General features: G+C 42.1%; 1 protein-coding gene across 4 annotated transcripts in view; it reads left to right on the top strand.

Annotated features, from left to right (window-relative positions):
- The window catches only part of LOC110986291 (TNF receptor-associated factor 4-like), a 53353-nt gene that overhangs the window by 27359 nt on the left and 10594 nt on the right, over positions 1-15400 (top strand). For 2 of the 4 annotated variants that reach the window (XM_022248052.2, XM_022248053.2), the window contains exons 2-3: positions 5901-5952; positions 9689-9793. In XM_022248052.2, coding sequence (XP_022103744.1) covers positions 5901-5952; positions 9689-9793 — 157 coding nt within the window. Of the gene's footprint in view, positions 1-4944; positions 5158-5900; positions 5953-7677; positions 8284-9688; positions 9794-15400 lie in introns of those variants that run through there. The other 2 variants (XM_087131531.1, XM_022248054.2) reach the window with 2 other exon arrangements.

Below are 15400 nucleotides of genomic sequence, written 5' to 3'. Positions count from 1 at the left end.
ATGTCTGTCAAAGTGGGTAACAGTCATTTCTGATTTGGCGATTGTAATTTCTCAATTTGGTATAGTTAGGATGGGATTGTGTAAGGATAAATAGTAGATGTATTTGAAATTCTACTTTTAACTGTGCATTGATTTTATGTCAAAGATATGTACATTTTGTTCTTGAGACGTGTGCTTGAATTTATCAGACAAATCAAATCATAAAACAGGAGAGGAAAATATGACAGCCTGCAGGTTCTCTGGCTTAGTAATGATCAGAGTTTTGGGGCTTTTAGTTTTGATGTGCATTCAAGATTTTCCACATGTAGAGGCAGCCCTATCCCCGTTTTTAATTTTGACCAGACACCGGACCAAATCCATCTCTGAACTCTCCCTGCGCAATCCACATTGCTTCCTGCAGTCATCCACCCACCGACATCAGTACCAGAATGAAAGCACAGCAGGCCTCCGCAGTGTTGAAGTCCATCATACTGTGGTCATACTTGATCAACATTTGGTCACCTCGGGCCTGCTGGACCATTTCCATCAAAATCTGCTTGAATGGCGAGATGGAGTTTGATGGTGTTGGGGTTGTTATTTATTGCACAGTACTTGTTTTTCTACGTGATAGTATACACGTACATTATACATGCCAAAACTGTTAGAGGTTTCCTATAAAGGTCCCTCTGGTAGAAGTTGCTACATTACTGTATGTAGTACATGTCTCCCATGTACATGTAATCTACCTATATTTTCATTCGAGTTTTAACATCCAGGGCATGGTGACTGGTGACTGGTTTACAATACCATGAAGTGTCTGACAAGCCCCTTTAATGCCTGGGCTGTATTCAGATCCCAGCTGGTAGGGTCCAGGGGGTCGGTGACCTGTCCCTCTCTCAGCTGGCAGAGCTGTCAAAATACTGTGTACTGGTACATATAACATTGTTGCAGGCTTGTTTGGGGTTTTATTACCAGTTTCGGTTACTGATTGGCAGGGCCTGGAAACCTTCTGTCACTGTCCAAATAAAGCACCAGGAGGTTTTCTTATGCTGGGTGTCAGACACTGCTCACAAAAGTCAGTTGAAGTTGGGTCAGTAGAAGTTGGGTCATTATTTGTCTAATTGGGCTGCATTTTGCGTGTGTTCCCCTCGTCATCCAATCAAAGTGGTAAGGTGAATATACATGTATTTGAAATCCAGGAAGGGGTGGGGGAGGTGATAGGGCATGTTTGGTCAGACAGACCAACAGGTGGCATAATTATTGCCTGACAAAATGCCTGCCAAGTAGAGAGGGACTTTCTGCTTCATTTCAACATGAAAAACTATGCATAAAGTAACGAGCTTTTAAATCTTTTGCTGTTGTAGCTAGTGTTGAGAAATTCCCTCCCCCCCATTGTTTTCGTTCGATTTTTGTTTGTGCATGCCAACACTGCCAGTTTTCTTCCACTCAATAAAAAACCAACACCGAACCTTTTGCAAGTTGACATATCAACGTGATGATAAACGCCATTGTCCACTTGTTTGTTGGTTTGCCGACCAAGCTTGTAGGGTCAGATATGCCACACAAACAGCGTTCTCTTTGATCCCTCCCCTTCAAACCGCTTCAAAATTACCGCTGTGTGGCTAATTGTTTGTCACATGCATTCCACCAAACCAGTCAACACTTTGCACAACTACCGAATCAGGAATGGAGAAATCCACCACAAGGGACCTACATGTATGTGGGTGTTTGAATTTGAGGAGCCGACAAAGAAGATCAACCAGCAGCATTCAAAGTGAGATCAGTAAATGGAAACAAAGAATTGAACTTGTTGGTAAATGGAACAAAACACAGTAAAAAGGGTCAGTAAGTTACAGTCACGTTAGAAGTGCTTCCCTGATGGTTGAACATTTTCGCCAAAATCTTGAGTGCTCTGCAGCTTGTTCATGTGTATCAGACGAGTGGAGGCTATAAAAAAATCAGTGTCCATTTTAATGTAAAATGTAAATTTTGTTCCGTTCATTTTTTTTTTACTGCAAAAGGGAAGGTCAACTTTGTAAGAACATGAAGTGCTATGCTGTTTCATTCAACTGGCAGCCTGAATGTCTATTCACAAATAAACTGCTTTGGGATATTGAAACACCTGCAGAAATTTCTAACCGTAGGAGAAACACTGTTAACATGAATGGCCCCTTTTCGTGTGTATGTCTGACCCAGTCGATGAATCGACCGTAGCTTATAAACAAAGACATGCAAAGGACTTCCTGTTCTGGATGGACATTTCTGCCTGGCTTGTTCGGTGGCTCACATCACTGCATCAGTCTTGCCGCCTTGTATTCAGCCAACCGCAAACCCACCTTCTAACTCTCTCCTGTACCCGGAGAATCAGGCTGGGGCCACTTGGTGTGATAGGAACTCGAGCTTCCAAGTCCTGTTGCGTGCCATCCTCACAGACTCCTCCAGTAATCAACTCAAGTCTGACGCCGTCTGCTGCACGTGACTCGTAGATTCTCTGGGAAGGCGATACTGGCCAACCGGCTATCTCTCAGGCATCATGAGTTGCTCGTGTCTTTGGGCTTGCAAGTCATCCTGTTTTCCGTTGAGCTTACTGTAAGCCAAAACCTTTCATGCCGTAGCAGGAATTGAGACCAGGTCTGGTTGATTTGCTGGGCAGTAAGTCAAACCACCATCAAGTCGCTTACTTTTTATCATTACCGACTTCTGACTCGCCAATATTAATCAACTAGTGCCGACACGTTTGCCCCATATGAGGCAAATTCTCTGAGTAGATGCCAGTCACACAGTCTGCACTTTCAGCCATTAAAATCAACACACAGCTTCTCTCTTGGTAAAATACATGTAGTATTATGAGGCATGCTTTGCCTTCCTACTTTCTGGGGAGAATATGCTCGTTTACATTGTTGGATTAGACACGAGACCTGATGCAAAAGGGCTGCTTGTACGAATGATACGCTACTCTATATGGAGACAAAAGTGGTAAGTGTCGTAGAGTGAGGCTCTTACGTGTATCATGGATGTCATTGTTGATTTTTTCAATACTGTGGATGAATAATTTTTTTTTTACTCTGGGTGGCTGATGAACCTGTTAACACCCGAGGATAAGATGTGAACATGACTTGCCAGATGACAGATTCAGTTATCAAATGTCTCATTTATTCTGTACCTACACAATTTCATGGAGGTACAGAAACATTCTCTAGATGGTGGACTTGAACTGTACACGCCCTGTTGCAACCGATATCCCGCATCGCTCTGTGGCAATCTCAGAGAGTGTTGCAATGTATGAAGTGACAAGCAACTCTCAAGTGTCATTATGTGTGTGATTTGACGTCATATTGAAATTTCACCGATGTATCTTGCCATTTTTAGATGGTGATTTTCTGGCCCAAAACTATTCCCTAGGCTGTTGATGGATTATTGTGAAGTATTCTCCCAAACCTTGCTTCCCCCAAAACAGTCATATCAGCTACATGTATGCAGAGATGCATTCTTGTCAAAGCTGTCCTATCGGTCAAAATCAGTCAAATGACCCCTGTGTGTCTGTGTAGTGAGTACTGTGGCAAATCAAGTGGAAGGAATATTTGACTGTCTCTGACTGTTACAGCAATGAATATATAAGTTTTTATCATGGAAACCACACAGGCAATCTGAGCAAGTTATAGCTTTTTATAGTGGTTTTTATACAAAATTCGAAGGTTTGAAACATCCTCGGTTGGTTCCTCACGCCTGGACTTTGTCATGCCAGTCCTAACTTTAGCAGGACCCTATTCACTAGTGTGAAGGTTTATCAAAGTACAGAGAGTAATTTCATGGTCTTCGGATGTTTGCCCCAGTGCTTGGTCATATTTTGCCCCTTCCACATTGCCTCGAGGCATGGAGCTGGAAGCAGCTGCCATCACCAGAAGCTATGCATAATTAATCCGAGAGCTTGGGTAATTTCTTAGCCTGGGAATGTTCAAAAATTTATGCCATTGCCGGGCCATGATGACGTGACCATCCTTATCATGTGGGTTTGTGGCGGCAGTTAGTCACTGCAAGGTCAGGTTTTTGCGCTGTTTCAGTTTTGACATTGAGCAAAGAAGACTAGGCTGCTTCCTAGTTAAAAATATTGGGTTTATATCATCAAAGTTTTAATAATTTGATCAAAAAGGTAATGATTTCGTTTTCCAGTATTTCACGTCTTTACTTCAGTTGAAAATCATAACTCCTCTCAGATTACCATGGTTAAAATTGCCCCTCTAGTTTTTGGACACCCAAATGAAGACCAAAGAAGTAAGAAGTAATGGCAAGAGAAAACTTCAATTTAAATTTGAAAGGCGTGGTAACTTTAGCAGCAAAACCTTTCTTAAAAAACTTAGCACCATTGAGAGTCACATAGGGTTTAGGCCTTCAATCCTGCTTTTCCACGGTGATAAAATTTTCCTTGTGATAAAATTGTATGACTATTTTAAAACATCTTGACGTTCTAAACAAGTTGTGCTGATATTGTAAAAGGTAAACCCTGGAACCTGAACAGGATTTGTGTGCAGGATTCAGGGCAGGGTAATTTGGTACATGTTGTTGGTACCCCTATGAAGGTTTACAAAGACTGACCAGGATGGATATATTTTGTGTTCTTCCATGGGTAAGCATGCACCCCTCAACTTGGAACCATATGTTGTCCTTGAATTGAACAGTGCCAAATGACAGCCAGGGATAACAGTTCCTCCCATCAGTCATCACAGATAACAGCTCTGACAAGATTAGGTATACATGGGGTATACCCCTGTATTGGTTCAGTTTTGTTCTTGCAGGGTAGTAACATTTGTCCAGCAGGCTCTCCTCCACGTGATGTAGGTTTATATCATTAGCTGTCAGCAATTTGCTCCCAGCCAGTGAGCTTTCCTCCCCTCTGGGCATTTATCAGTCACAGGCGGCAGATCATGGGGTTTGATCTGCTGGGGCTGTGCCTTGGGGCATGGTGATGAGGTAAGCAGTATGTTCAGCTCCATATGGACACACTGAGCTGCCCGGGATTGTGCCTTGAAGGTTTTTAGTTTATTCAGGCAGAGCTTGGGTTGGGATTATTGTCTGGAGGATGGCCAACTTCTCTGCAGATCGGTCCTGAAACATCTCAGCCTGAGACAACTTGGACGTGGCTTGCATACTGTGCATATGGTGTCCCCTGGTCTGATCCTGGTAGGTTAGGTTGTCCGTGATGGAACTTTAAAGGAGTTTCCAATTCTGGTCTGGTATCTAGAACAGTATTTGTTTTTGATTGGGTTTTTTTATTGTTTTATTTTTCAAGGCCTATTTATCTCAGTCAATGCAGTTGGCACCAGAATCTTTCCTGTTATTTTCTCACCGTTAAAATCTAATGGGATAAGCTTAGGATATCAGGGATTCTGTTCACAAGAGATATTCAATAAAACAAGATTCACCACTGTATGTTGTGCCATTATTATTAACATTCATATATAAGATAACCTTTATTCAAGGAGTAACTGATGAAGTGGTTGGAAACAAAATCTGAATTTGACATGGTGCAATTTGGTACTCTAGAAAATGGGTACATGAAGTGTGATAAGTGGCCTGGGAATTTAGATAATTTGTATAATTTTGAATATTGTAAATATGGAGGGTAAGATAGTTGATGAATTGTTTCTTCAGGTAGCTTCCCCGGAAAGATGGTTGCCCTGACCCAATGTGATTTGCAAACCCTGTTGTTGTAAGCCCACACCTCCAAGACCCATTAGATATTGTTCTCTCCTTTATCACCCAGCAGATTTCAATTTTCCAGGTCCTCCAACAAGTCGTTGGTCTATGACATCATTATTAGCCTCATCTTCCAGCGTCCACTTCAGACGCTCCTGCCTCTTTAACCCGCCTTGCATTCTCAACCCTAATTTTTCCCCTCTCTTTCCTCGTTTTCCCTCCTGCAGTGCTGGTGTCTTTGAGTGTCCTGAAGATCGGCTTCCCTTAGATTACGCCAAGGTAAGTGGCCTCTCTTCTAGTGCTCCGAACATTTTCCCCTTGTGATGGGAAACTATTTCAGGCATCGTATCAGCTATTGTGTGCGCCGCGGCGTGATTATCCAATGATGGTCCTCACTGCAGAGAGCATGTCCTTGAATCTTCAATGAGTACGGATGATTTTGCGTCTTGACGTTTTGTTCTCGGTATTAATGATTACCATTACAGGATGAAGGGGTTGGCATGGGGTAGTTCTTGCCTCTAATGAAAGATTCTTCTTTTTTCGGGGGGAGGGGGATGAAAGCATTTGCTGAGGCTTTGTAATTGGTAAAATCTAGGAAACATCAGAGATCAGCACGGGATATTCTTTAGTTCAAAGAATGGAATTTTCATCTTTACTTGCCTTTGGAAGTGTTTTGTGCTCTTTTGTCCTATGGTTTTTTTTTTTCAATTATAGAAGGGATTGTTGTGGGTCAACATGATGTAGAGAAGAAAATTTTTATTTCCGCTTTTTGGCGTGTTTGTCATCTCTTAAAGATGTCCTCTGCCATCGTCCCTTCCAACTAATCTGCATCTCATAAATTGATTATTTTTCCAATGGACCGCACCCAGATCCTGTCCATTTTTGAAATCAGTTAATCCAATGAATATGTCAGAGGGCTAGTCTCGTTAGTCTATCAACTTGATGAAAGCTGGCACCTGCGTTACACCACAGCAACGTCGCCACATAAATCTAACAGATTTAAGCCTGGCAAAGATAGGGATGGGGGTTAAGTCCCGTCCTGTCATGAAACTGAAAGTTGCATAAGGCAGATGTAGGAGATGACCGTTTAGCATTAGAATGTTTACTTTTTTGCTTAAGCCTTGCTGATTGCTGTCCATATGTGCCCCATCAATCATGCATGTCCTTCAAGATGTGTTGGATGTGATCATAAAACAGTGTAGTTGGCAGGTTGTTAATGAAAAGAAGAAAAAAAAATCCTCAATTTGACTATTTCTGCTTTTGATCTCAGTAGGTTGAAATTTTACCATTTGGTGTTCCAGCCAGGATCTTATTTGTTACTGTGTTCGTTGTCAAAGAGGAAAAAAAAGTTGCTCCAAAGGAAAAAAAATCAAATGTGTCCACCACACTGCACTTACGACCCAAACTCATCGTCAGGAACTAACAAAGTTCGAAATAAACTTAACATATTTTAATCTCTATTTTCAGCTGATCATTTTGAATGTACAAATGCCAATTGTAATGGCAGTTGAATCCTTCAGGACCATAATCATTGGGGGGGGGGGATAGCGGTATATAGGGTTTTGTTTATTTCCCTAGAGGTAAAATGTATTCATTAGTAGTGAAAAAAGGAGAAAAAATACCAAAGCTTGTCAAAATAAACCATTTTGATGCAGGGTCATGTCCAAAACGGGCGCTCTTCAAGAGCTACGGCTAGGTCTGTGCGTCTCCACGCATTTCCAGTGGAGCAAAGACCTAGACCTAGCTCTAGGCAAGAGATTCGAATGCAGCCAAAGGTTAAGGGGTGTGCCCCTTTAAAAGTGTTGTGATGTTTAGCACCCCCTTCCGTACATCTCCCCACATCCCCACCCCCTCCCGTCTCCCTCAGTCCCCTATGCAGATTCACACCACTTGAAGTCTTCCTAGCTCCCCCCCCAATGGAGCAAAGTCGAAGACCACCCAAAAAAAGTTAGCTATCCACATTCCAGTCTCCATACATCTCCCTGAAAATTTATTACCCCAGCTGTTAACTTACCAAATATGCAAATGGAAGCGTGTGGTCACGTCGCCTGGCCACGCTCCATTCGTCCAATTTCTCCTTTCATTTTGCCGCATGTAGCTCCTCGATGCCACCACTGCAAGTTGTGTAATTTGCGATGATGAACTGCCGCCAGGTCCATCATTGCGCCTGACGGAGCTCGACGATATTAAAAATCATCCCGCAGATGCACTTTGTCAAGAAACACAATTTTTTTTCCATCTCTCTGGTCCCGTTCCTCTTTCGTGCCTGCCTCATTGAGAAGTCCCTCCACCGCGTAGCGGCACATCATTTGTCAAGTTGGCCCTGGTGACTGGGAAGATCGTGGCCGACATATAACCGCAGAGACCAACCCGGGCCTGAACAAATAAGCAAGATTATTCCTCCTTTGCCGGGGTGCCGCTTGCACTCAGGAACATCCTGGATTCGAGGCCAAGATCGATGTAATCTCGTTAACGCGTCACTTGGACGGTTGCACTCTCTGCTTTGGAGCAGAATTTTGTTGGTTACTTCACAGACTGTTTTCCTCGCCTTCATTTTCTTTATCTGCTGTGATGCAAGTGCCAACTGCAGAGCTCACGACATTCAGAGCCGTAAGAGAAACCCTATCTTAGCATTCAGATTTTTATCTTTACTTCATCTTCCAGACTTTTCAACTTCCTGTTCCTTCCTGGCAAAGTGAGTCAGAAATTGGACAGAGGCTGAAATGAGATTTAGCTGGTATGAGAATAGCGGACTAAAGTCTCCTCAATGATACTGTTGGAGTTCCTGTCAGATGCTCCTTTGACAAGTTGTGGCAGTTTAAAGATTGCGGCTATGGATGTGTGAAAAAGCAAAGTTGCCGACCAAAAGAGGCTTTAAAAGTGTCAATTTTGTATTTGTGAAATGGCAGATGCCAAATGTTTTCCTTAATGCTTATCTTCCATCAAAAAGTCAGAGGGCCTGATGTTTGGATCCTTGCAGAATGTTTAGATACATGTATCGAATATTAAATTTGAAAATTAAAAAACTCTCCCCCCTTCAGGTTTTTAGCATTTTTTTTCCATTATAGCTTGTGCCCATTTCCATCTTACTTTGCCAGGAGATTTCACATAATTTATTTGCTTCTTTATCACTCAGCTCCTGCTCCTTTTTTAGTCTGACTTCATCCTCTTTTCTCTCCTCGCTCTCTTGTCCTTTCCTTAATTCGCAATGTCAGTCGTCGGTGTATTTTTTTGCCGCGCCCTCCTTGAGACACTCTTGCGCTGAAGGTTGATGCTGAGGCTTTACCCCGACATCGGATGTCACTCTTCGGAGCCGTGTAACTCAGGCCACAGAACATATAACAAATGATGATGCAGTTCAGCACTGGCTCTTGCTTTTAAGACAGACTGTTGCTACTTGCAATGTACGTCTTTGCATCTTTTTGAGCATATTACAGGCAATTTTGGACACTTTTTGTTTGTCACACAAATGCATGTAAAATAATCAAACTGTCATCACCTTGGAGGCCCTTTTTTCTCATTGAGGCCAAATGTGGACGCTCGTCAGTTGTCAAATGCACAGCCTGAAACCCTGACTACCGCTATGAGTAACCAGACCTCACGCTCAGCCTCGGAGCGAGCTTCGGAAGCTGTGGAAATTGTATATATGTAATAATCTACGTGTCATTATTCAGTGCATATGCCTTTTTGACATTTATAACAGATATAGCACAAGACCAATGTTTGCTTTATAAATAAAGATGTACCAAATGATTTTTGTTTTTTTCTGGTTCAAATCGTTCAAATGGTTAGGAATAATGCATGCATTTATATTTTGCTTTCAGTGTGTCACATAATATTCTGCAGTAGCCATTGTTGTGTCCACACAGATTTTAAATTTAATCCTAGTAATATATTTCAACCCTTGGACAAAGACTTATGGCACGTGCAATTCCCTGTGTGGAACGTCATCACTAGCCCCTCAACCGGTGCGCATTTTATTTCTTTTGTTTCCCTGTCTTGATAAATCTGACAGATTTACCCCGATGACAAGATGTCAGAGGAGATCATGTCACTGGCTGTCCGCTGCTCTTTCTACAAGGACGGCTGCAAGTGGATGGATAAGCTGAAAATACTCAAGGTGAGAATAAGGGGCACAGGAAAAACAATTTGCATGATAATTCCTGCTCCCTTTAGTTGCCCTGGCAACAGGACTTGGTTACAAGTGAGTGATGGGAATGTCATCCTTATTGAAATGTTAATTTGTCTGTGTACTTTTGGTCAGCAGGTTTCGGTAACGTATCTGACTGCACATGTATCTGGTTTTTTTTTCCTCGGCACCCTCTTGAAATTGAGAAATGGCTGCAGAATTGTTTGATATTTGAAATGCACAGTTTGAGTACATATTTTACAGGCTGAAGCAAGCTGTATGCCTATAACTGTGCTGATCACTGCTTTTGTGGACGTGTCATTCAAAAAATGGTCTGCCTAAGGATTGATGCTACACGTAGGAACCTTCCAAATTCTCCACTTTGCAGGAAACCAGTGACTTTGTTTTGTGCTTTTCATTCACTGTTGGTGGAACTGCTGAACCAGTTAGAATGGCCAAGTTACAGTAGCTGGGCTGTGCCTTCCTTCGATTCTGCAAAATCCTCCCACATCTCCTGGTGAGTTTTGGAGGATGGTGGAAGGTTTGAGCTAGGGTAACCAAAACTTGCTAGGTTATGAAGTGACTGAAATGCAGGCATCACATTTCCAGCGCTTGATATTTTGATGAAAAGAAGTTTCATTTAGCTGTGTGCGGTTTCCATTTCAAATGAAAGTCTTGATTACAAGTCACTCGAAAGGCTACTCACCAGATGCAATACTGTCTTCATCTCATATTAGACAAAAAGATTGTGTTATTACTTCGGTTGTTATTAAACAGCATGCACACACTGTGGGTTGGCTACTATCGCGGAAAGCTACAGTGGACACGTGGGCACCACACCCCATTGTAGCGGGTTTTCTTGTTCAGAGGAACAAACTGTAACTTCACGCTTTGTGGAGACCAGCAGCCATCTTTAATTTCACCTGCAGCCTCCCCATGCTCATCTGGATATCATATCTTTGTTGGCATGCATTACCCCTAATGAGCGAACATGTAACTCAGTAAGGATTGCATGTATACAAAGGGGGAGGAGGGTTGGAATTGGACAGTATTGGAAACATCTTCCTAAACATCATTCATCTTGGTCTCATTTGGCGACAGCTTGGGACAACAAAACAGCATTTCTGGTGTGAGCTTATGTCATTACAATATATTGTTACCTGGCATCTGTTAGGACTTGACTCCGTTCTTGTTTTCAACACTTCTGATAAATTAGGTACAGAAATGCACCGCTGATTGTTCGTTTCCTTGGCCTGTTATCATTTTGCTTTATCCGGTTCTCGAAATATGGAGCAGGTGTTTTCTGGTTTCTAATTTGCAACCCACTCCAGGAAAAGGTGGTATAAGTTACGCTATGCCTTTGTGTGCAACAGCCCGCTCAAAAGTTGATATGACAAAGTCCTTTGCGGAATGCCATTTCTTGTCAGAAATGACATCTTTCAATAATAGAGTTTCAGGTTCCATGAACAGAAGTGTTCAAAATGAGCAAGTTGGTTGCCAGGATGGATTAAGGTGTATCCTCCCAGCCCAAGTCCATATCCGACTCAACATTTTCAAAGCCTGTTTTCTCACTTGTAAGTTTAATACGAGTAGAAAACAATTGATATGAAGACAAAGCATATCCCTGAAATGGAATGGGAAATTGAGATCTGCCACACACTGAATGAAAGCTAACATTGTGGGCTTTCCAACCTTGCACATAAACTGATTTTGTCATACTTGTGACTTGTGTATACCTTTTCAGAGAGAGTCGTATTTGATTCAGTTTTACTATGGAACTCCATGGTATGGACTGTACATTGCGGAACAATAACAAGGAGAAGAAAGGCTGTTTCACACTTGCTCTTCTGTTGGTTGTGTTTTTGTCATCTGTAATCAAACCTGGATTGTGATGACCTTGGCAGATGATTTTCCTGTGAGCAGTGGAGCCTGACCGGCATTCATATCAGGTGAAAGAGGAACCGGTGTTTACAAAGTCACGGTGAATGAACACATACATATGTTTACATGTACATGCAAGTTCATAGTGTGTGTGATGCCCCTAATTTGTGTACTTATGCACATGGATCTTGCATTACCTCCGAAATGGGCATATCTGCAGCATATCATGAAAGATCTAAATGTCTATTCCATCAGCCCTTGAGCCCTTCGTTCATTTTCATAATGAAGCACAGCTCTCCATACTGTACATGTACCTTATTCATGCAGTAGGCAAGGACGGAATTGTCAAAACAATACTTCCTTTGTTCAGCTGGAAATTGTTCATTTGTAAAGAGATCCGAGAATATTTCCCAGACATCATGGGATGTGTTTTCCAGCACAGAGCAAGATGCAGTCCGTAATTCATTTTTGTTGGATGAGATTTCTCTTCCGATGGGAATTATAGCTATATTTTGGTATCACTTGTGTTTCTTTGGTTTCCTTTGCTGTTTGTTAACCAGTGAAATAAAACATAACTTGGTACTTTGTTTCTACAAATTTAATACACTTCACCTAAGCCTTAGTTTTTCAAACTTGCTTTTACAAACCTCCATTCTTTATTTGGTCAGAGCTGGTGCTGTAGTGGTTATATAGGGAATTAATATAAGTGCCGACAATTCTAGAAAGAAGTTATTCTCAGCCTAAAAGGTCACAAAAACATTTCCAAGAAGGATATTTTTGGTCGCAATGATGGCATGAAAGTGTGTGGAAAGAGCAGATTAATTTTCAATTTAGCTGCTTTCCAAAGAGAGTCAGTTTTGTCGGCGCATTCTGGAGTTTCCACCATCTCTAAAATCTCATGCATAAATGATGCGATTTGGCACCCGTACGGAGGGTCATCTGCGAAACTCACGCCTCGGTTACCCGCAAAAGGCACACAGGAGTCGTGGGGTCTGTGGCCACGCTGTACATCAAAGTGTGCACAAAAACGGACAATCCATTTTCGTGCAGCTTATTTCCTTGTGTGTGGTCTTGCTCTCTATTCTAATAAGCTGTCAGACTGCAATAACTTGCCGAGTGCTTCTAAAATATTAATGGTTTGTTACTGTATGGAGTCTGTGTATATCATATGACAGTGTTGGATCATCAGCCTTATGGTCTACATATGGATGCCTGGAAAAAAACTGAAGGTTGTATGCAGTAACCATCGTCTCTTTTGAATGAGCACAGCTCTCTGTTGTGTGAAGCTGCCTGACTCCTTGTCCTTTTCTTTCGAATGTTAATGTACGTACAAATCTTGAAACATCGTGGAAAGTTCCACTCGTCTGGAGAAGGGTGATTTTACTCTTATTTTTGCAGTTTTTGTACCGATTTTTTATTTTTTCAAAAAGTCATACTTCACATCCAGTAAAATGCAGCCTCATGATATCAGTAGAAGTTTGATGGTAAAAAAAGAGCTGTTGTCGAGATAAATATCATCAAATAAGCCTAGAAATGTGTCCAAGCAGTTTCAATTGTCTAAATCGTAAAGCACTTATAAGTTAGCTTATATAGATAAGTTTTCATCTTTTCAGCTCTTGTTTGCTCAAGTTTATCTGCCGATGGTCAAGCCACTCCAGGCTATGCTATGAGAGAGAACTTTCCTCCTTAGCATAAAACTCATTGGGGAAACTGGTCACAAGTCATACATAGCATGTCATTTACGCTGGTAATCTGTTCTTTGCTGAAAGTGAAAATTGTCCTGTTGTCCCCTTCAAATAAAAAGTCATGTTTTTGTAATAGTGAGAGAAAGGAGAATTTTTTAGTCTGTATCTTTTCCCTTCCGGTAAAAAGCTACCAATGTAGCCTCACCCCTCTGAAAGGCCATTAGAGGTGTCATTGAAAGAATTCAAAATTTTTGGCCTCCCAAAAACACATCTCCCCTCCCCCCCCAAAAAATTACTTCAGGATCTGTCCATGCACCACTCCCCATTCCAACCTCCTAGTCAGCCTACACAGGTTCCTGTCACATTGACCAAGGAGGCCCATTAACTGGTGACTGATAATGATCCCACCATTCTCCAGTCCCTGGGTGGTTGTAGACCCTGTCTGCCTTGGGGGATTTGAGCACCTGGGGTCTGGTAGAATGTCCAATGTCATTTCAAGAGAAATATGCCCAGTTCTGAAGCCCCCTGCCATCCACAGACCTGTCAAGGTGTCAGCTTTGATCAACAATATTTCTTGTGGATGATTGGCAGTTTTATTTTTTATCACTAGTTTTTATTTCTAAAGCTGTCAAATTTTACAGCATATCTTGATGTCACGGCCAGTCACTTCTCTAGGCAATTCAGTCATCACAGGGATAACAATAGTTCCATCATTTTTTTATGAAGTGTAATAATTTAGCACTGACAAACAGCTGTGCTTGATACAAGGATAAATGTGGGCGTGATGCCGTGAAAGGATAACTATTACATGATTACCCATGATCTGGGTGAAAAGGTGAATTGATTTGCATAATAACAGATTTGAACTGTTGTAAACACTCATTACTGGGATCCAACAATGGAAATTTAAAAGCATTTTTTTAACCCAGCCTCTTGTATCCTTCACCATATGACCCAATGCCTCAGTATGCTGCTCTGTACATATTGTGCCGTTATATTTTCTTCAATGTCTTCAAACTAGAATGATGTGTATACATGCATGCATCGGTTTGGGAATATTTGCTGCGTTGTGTCAAAGGGCACAGCCATTAGTGTTGGTGCAGGTCAATTAATCAATGAGCGGGCTCTTCGAAGGAGCATGCTTATTTGGCCTTTACGTAAACAGCATCCCACTACGTGCACGCCACCAACATTGACAATGATTTTTCTGACATGAATGGGGGCGGGACAAATCTGGATTGGAGGGGGGACTGTGGAAAGACAAACATGTATGTGTGCACCCCTTGCAGATGGCCCTCCATAAGGAGAAAATGTGATCATGTGACCTTCATCTTGTCATGCACTGCTATGACGATATCTGCGATACGATACATGTGGCTCTGCCTTCAAGTTGTACTGTGGTGTCTGACTTTACCCCCCCAGCTTAGTCTATCAGCCAAGAAAAAAATATGGACGCAACTTTATGTACTTACTTCAGAGGGCTGTTTGAGTTTATAGGGTTCCGCATATTGATTGCATACCCAGCTGTATCTAATGAAAAAATAAACATGTTTGAAGTTATTGAAATGAAAAAAAAAACTTGCCTTGAGTGTGTACGCACTTGGTATCACTCCATCTCCTTTCCGATTCATTTTGCACAGTCCAGCGGCTAGACGCCACTGGCTGGCAGATCTGATTAGGACCCCTGAGTGTCTGTAATTGGGTTTGGTACCTGACCTGGACACCATTATGTGCGGGTTGGTGTCTTCGGGCGACGGCTTGTCTGATGGGGGAGGGGGGGTTGGAGGGGGACCGAGGTACAGGAGGCAGTAAGGATCCCTAGTGTGGTTGGATAAGGAGGTGTCGTGGTCATGCATGGCATGTTGTAAGGTTGAGTGGATCTTGGTTATTCACTGATACCTTCTGTCAAAATCTCTTCTGAGAGCTATTGTACTCCAACCCAATAGGATCGTCTCCTTTTTAATACACAGCTGTGTTTTTCCTGCAAGTGGCTCCTAAAACTAGGGGCTTGCCATCATTTATGACGTAACCC

Source organism: Acanthaster planci, unplaced genomic scaffold (genome assembly GCF_054643075.1).
Source record: "Acanthaster planci isolate LZ-2023a unplaced genomic scaffold, COTS_SCS Contig1, whole genome shotgun sequence".
Classification (NCBI taxonomy): Eukaryota; Metazoa; Echinodermata; class Asteroidea; order Valvatida; family Acanthasteridae; genus Acanthaster; species Acanthaster planci.
The sequence above is the reverse complement of the archived record's forward strand: the minus strand, read 5'-3'. Positions and strand labels throughout refer to the sequence as shown.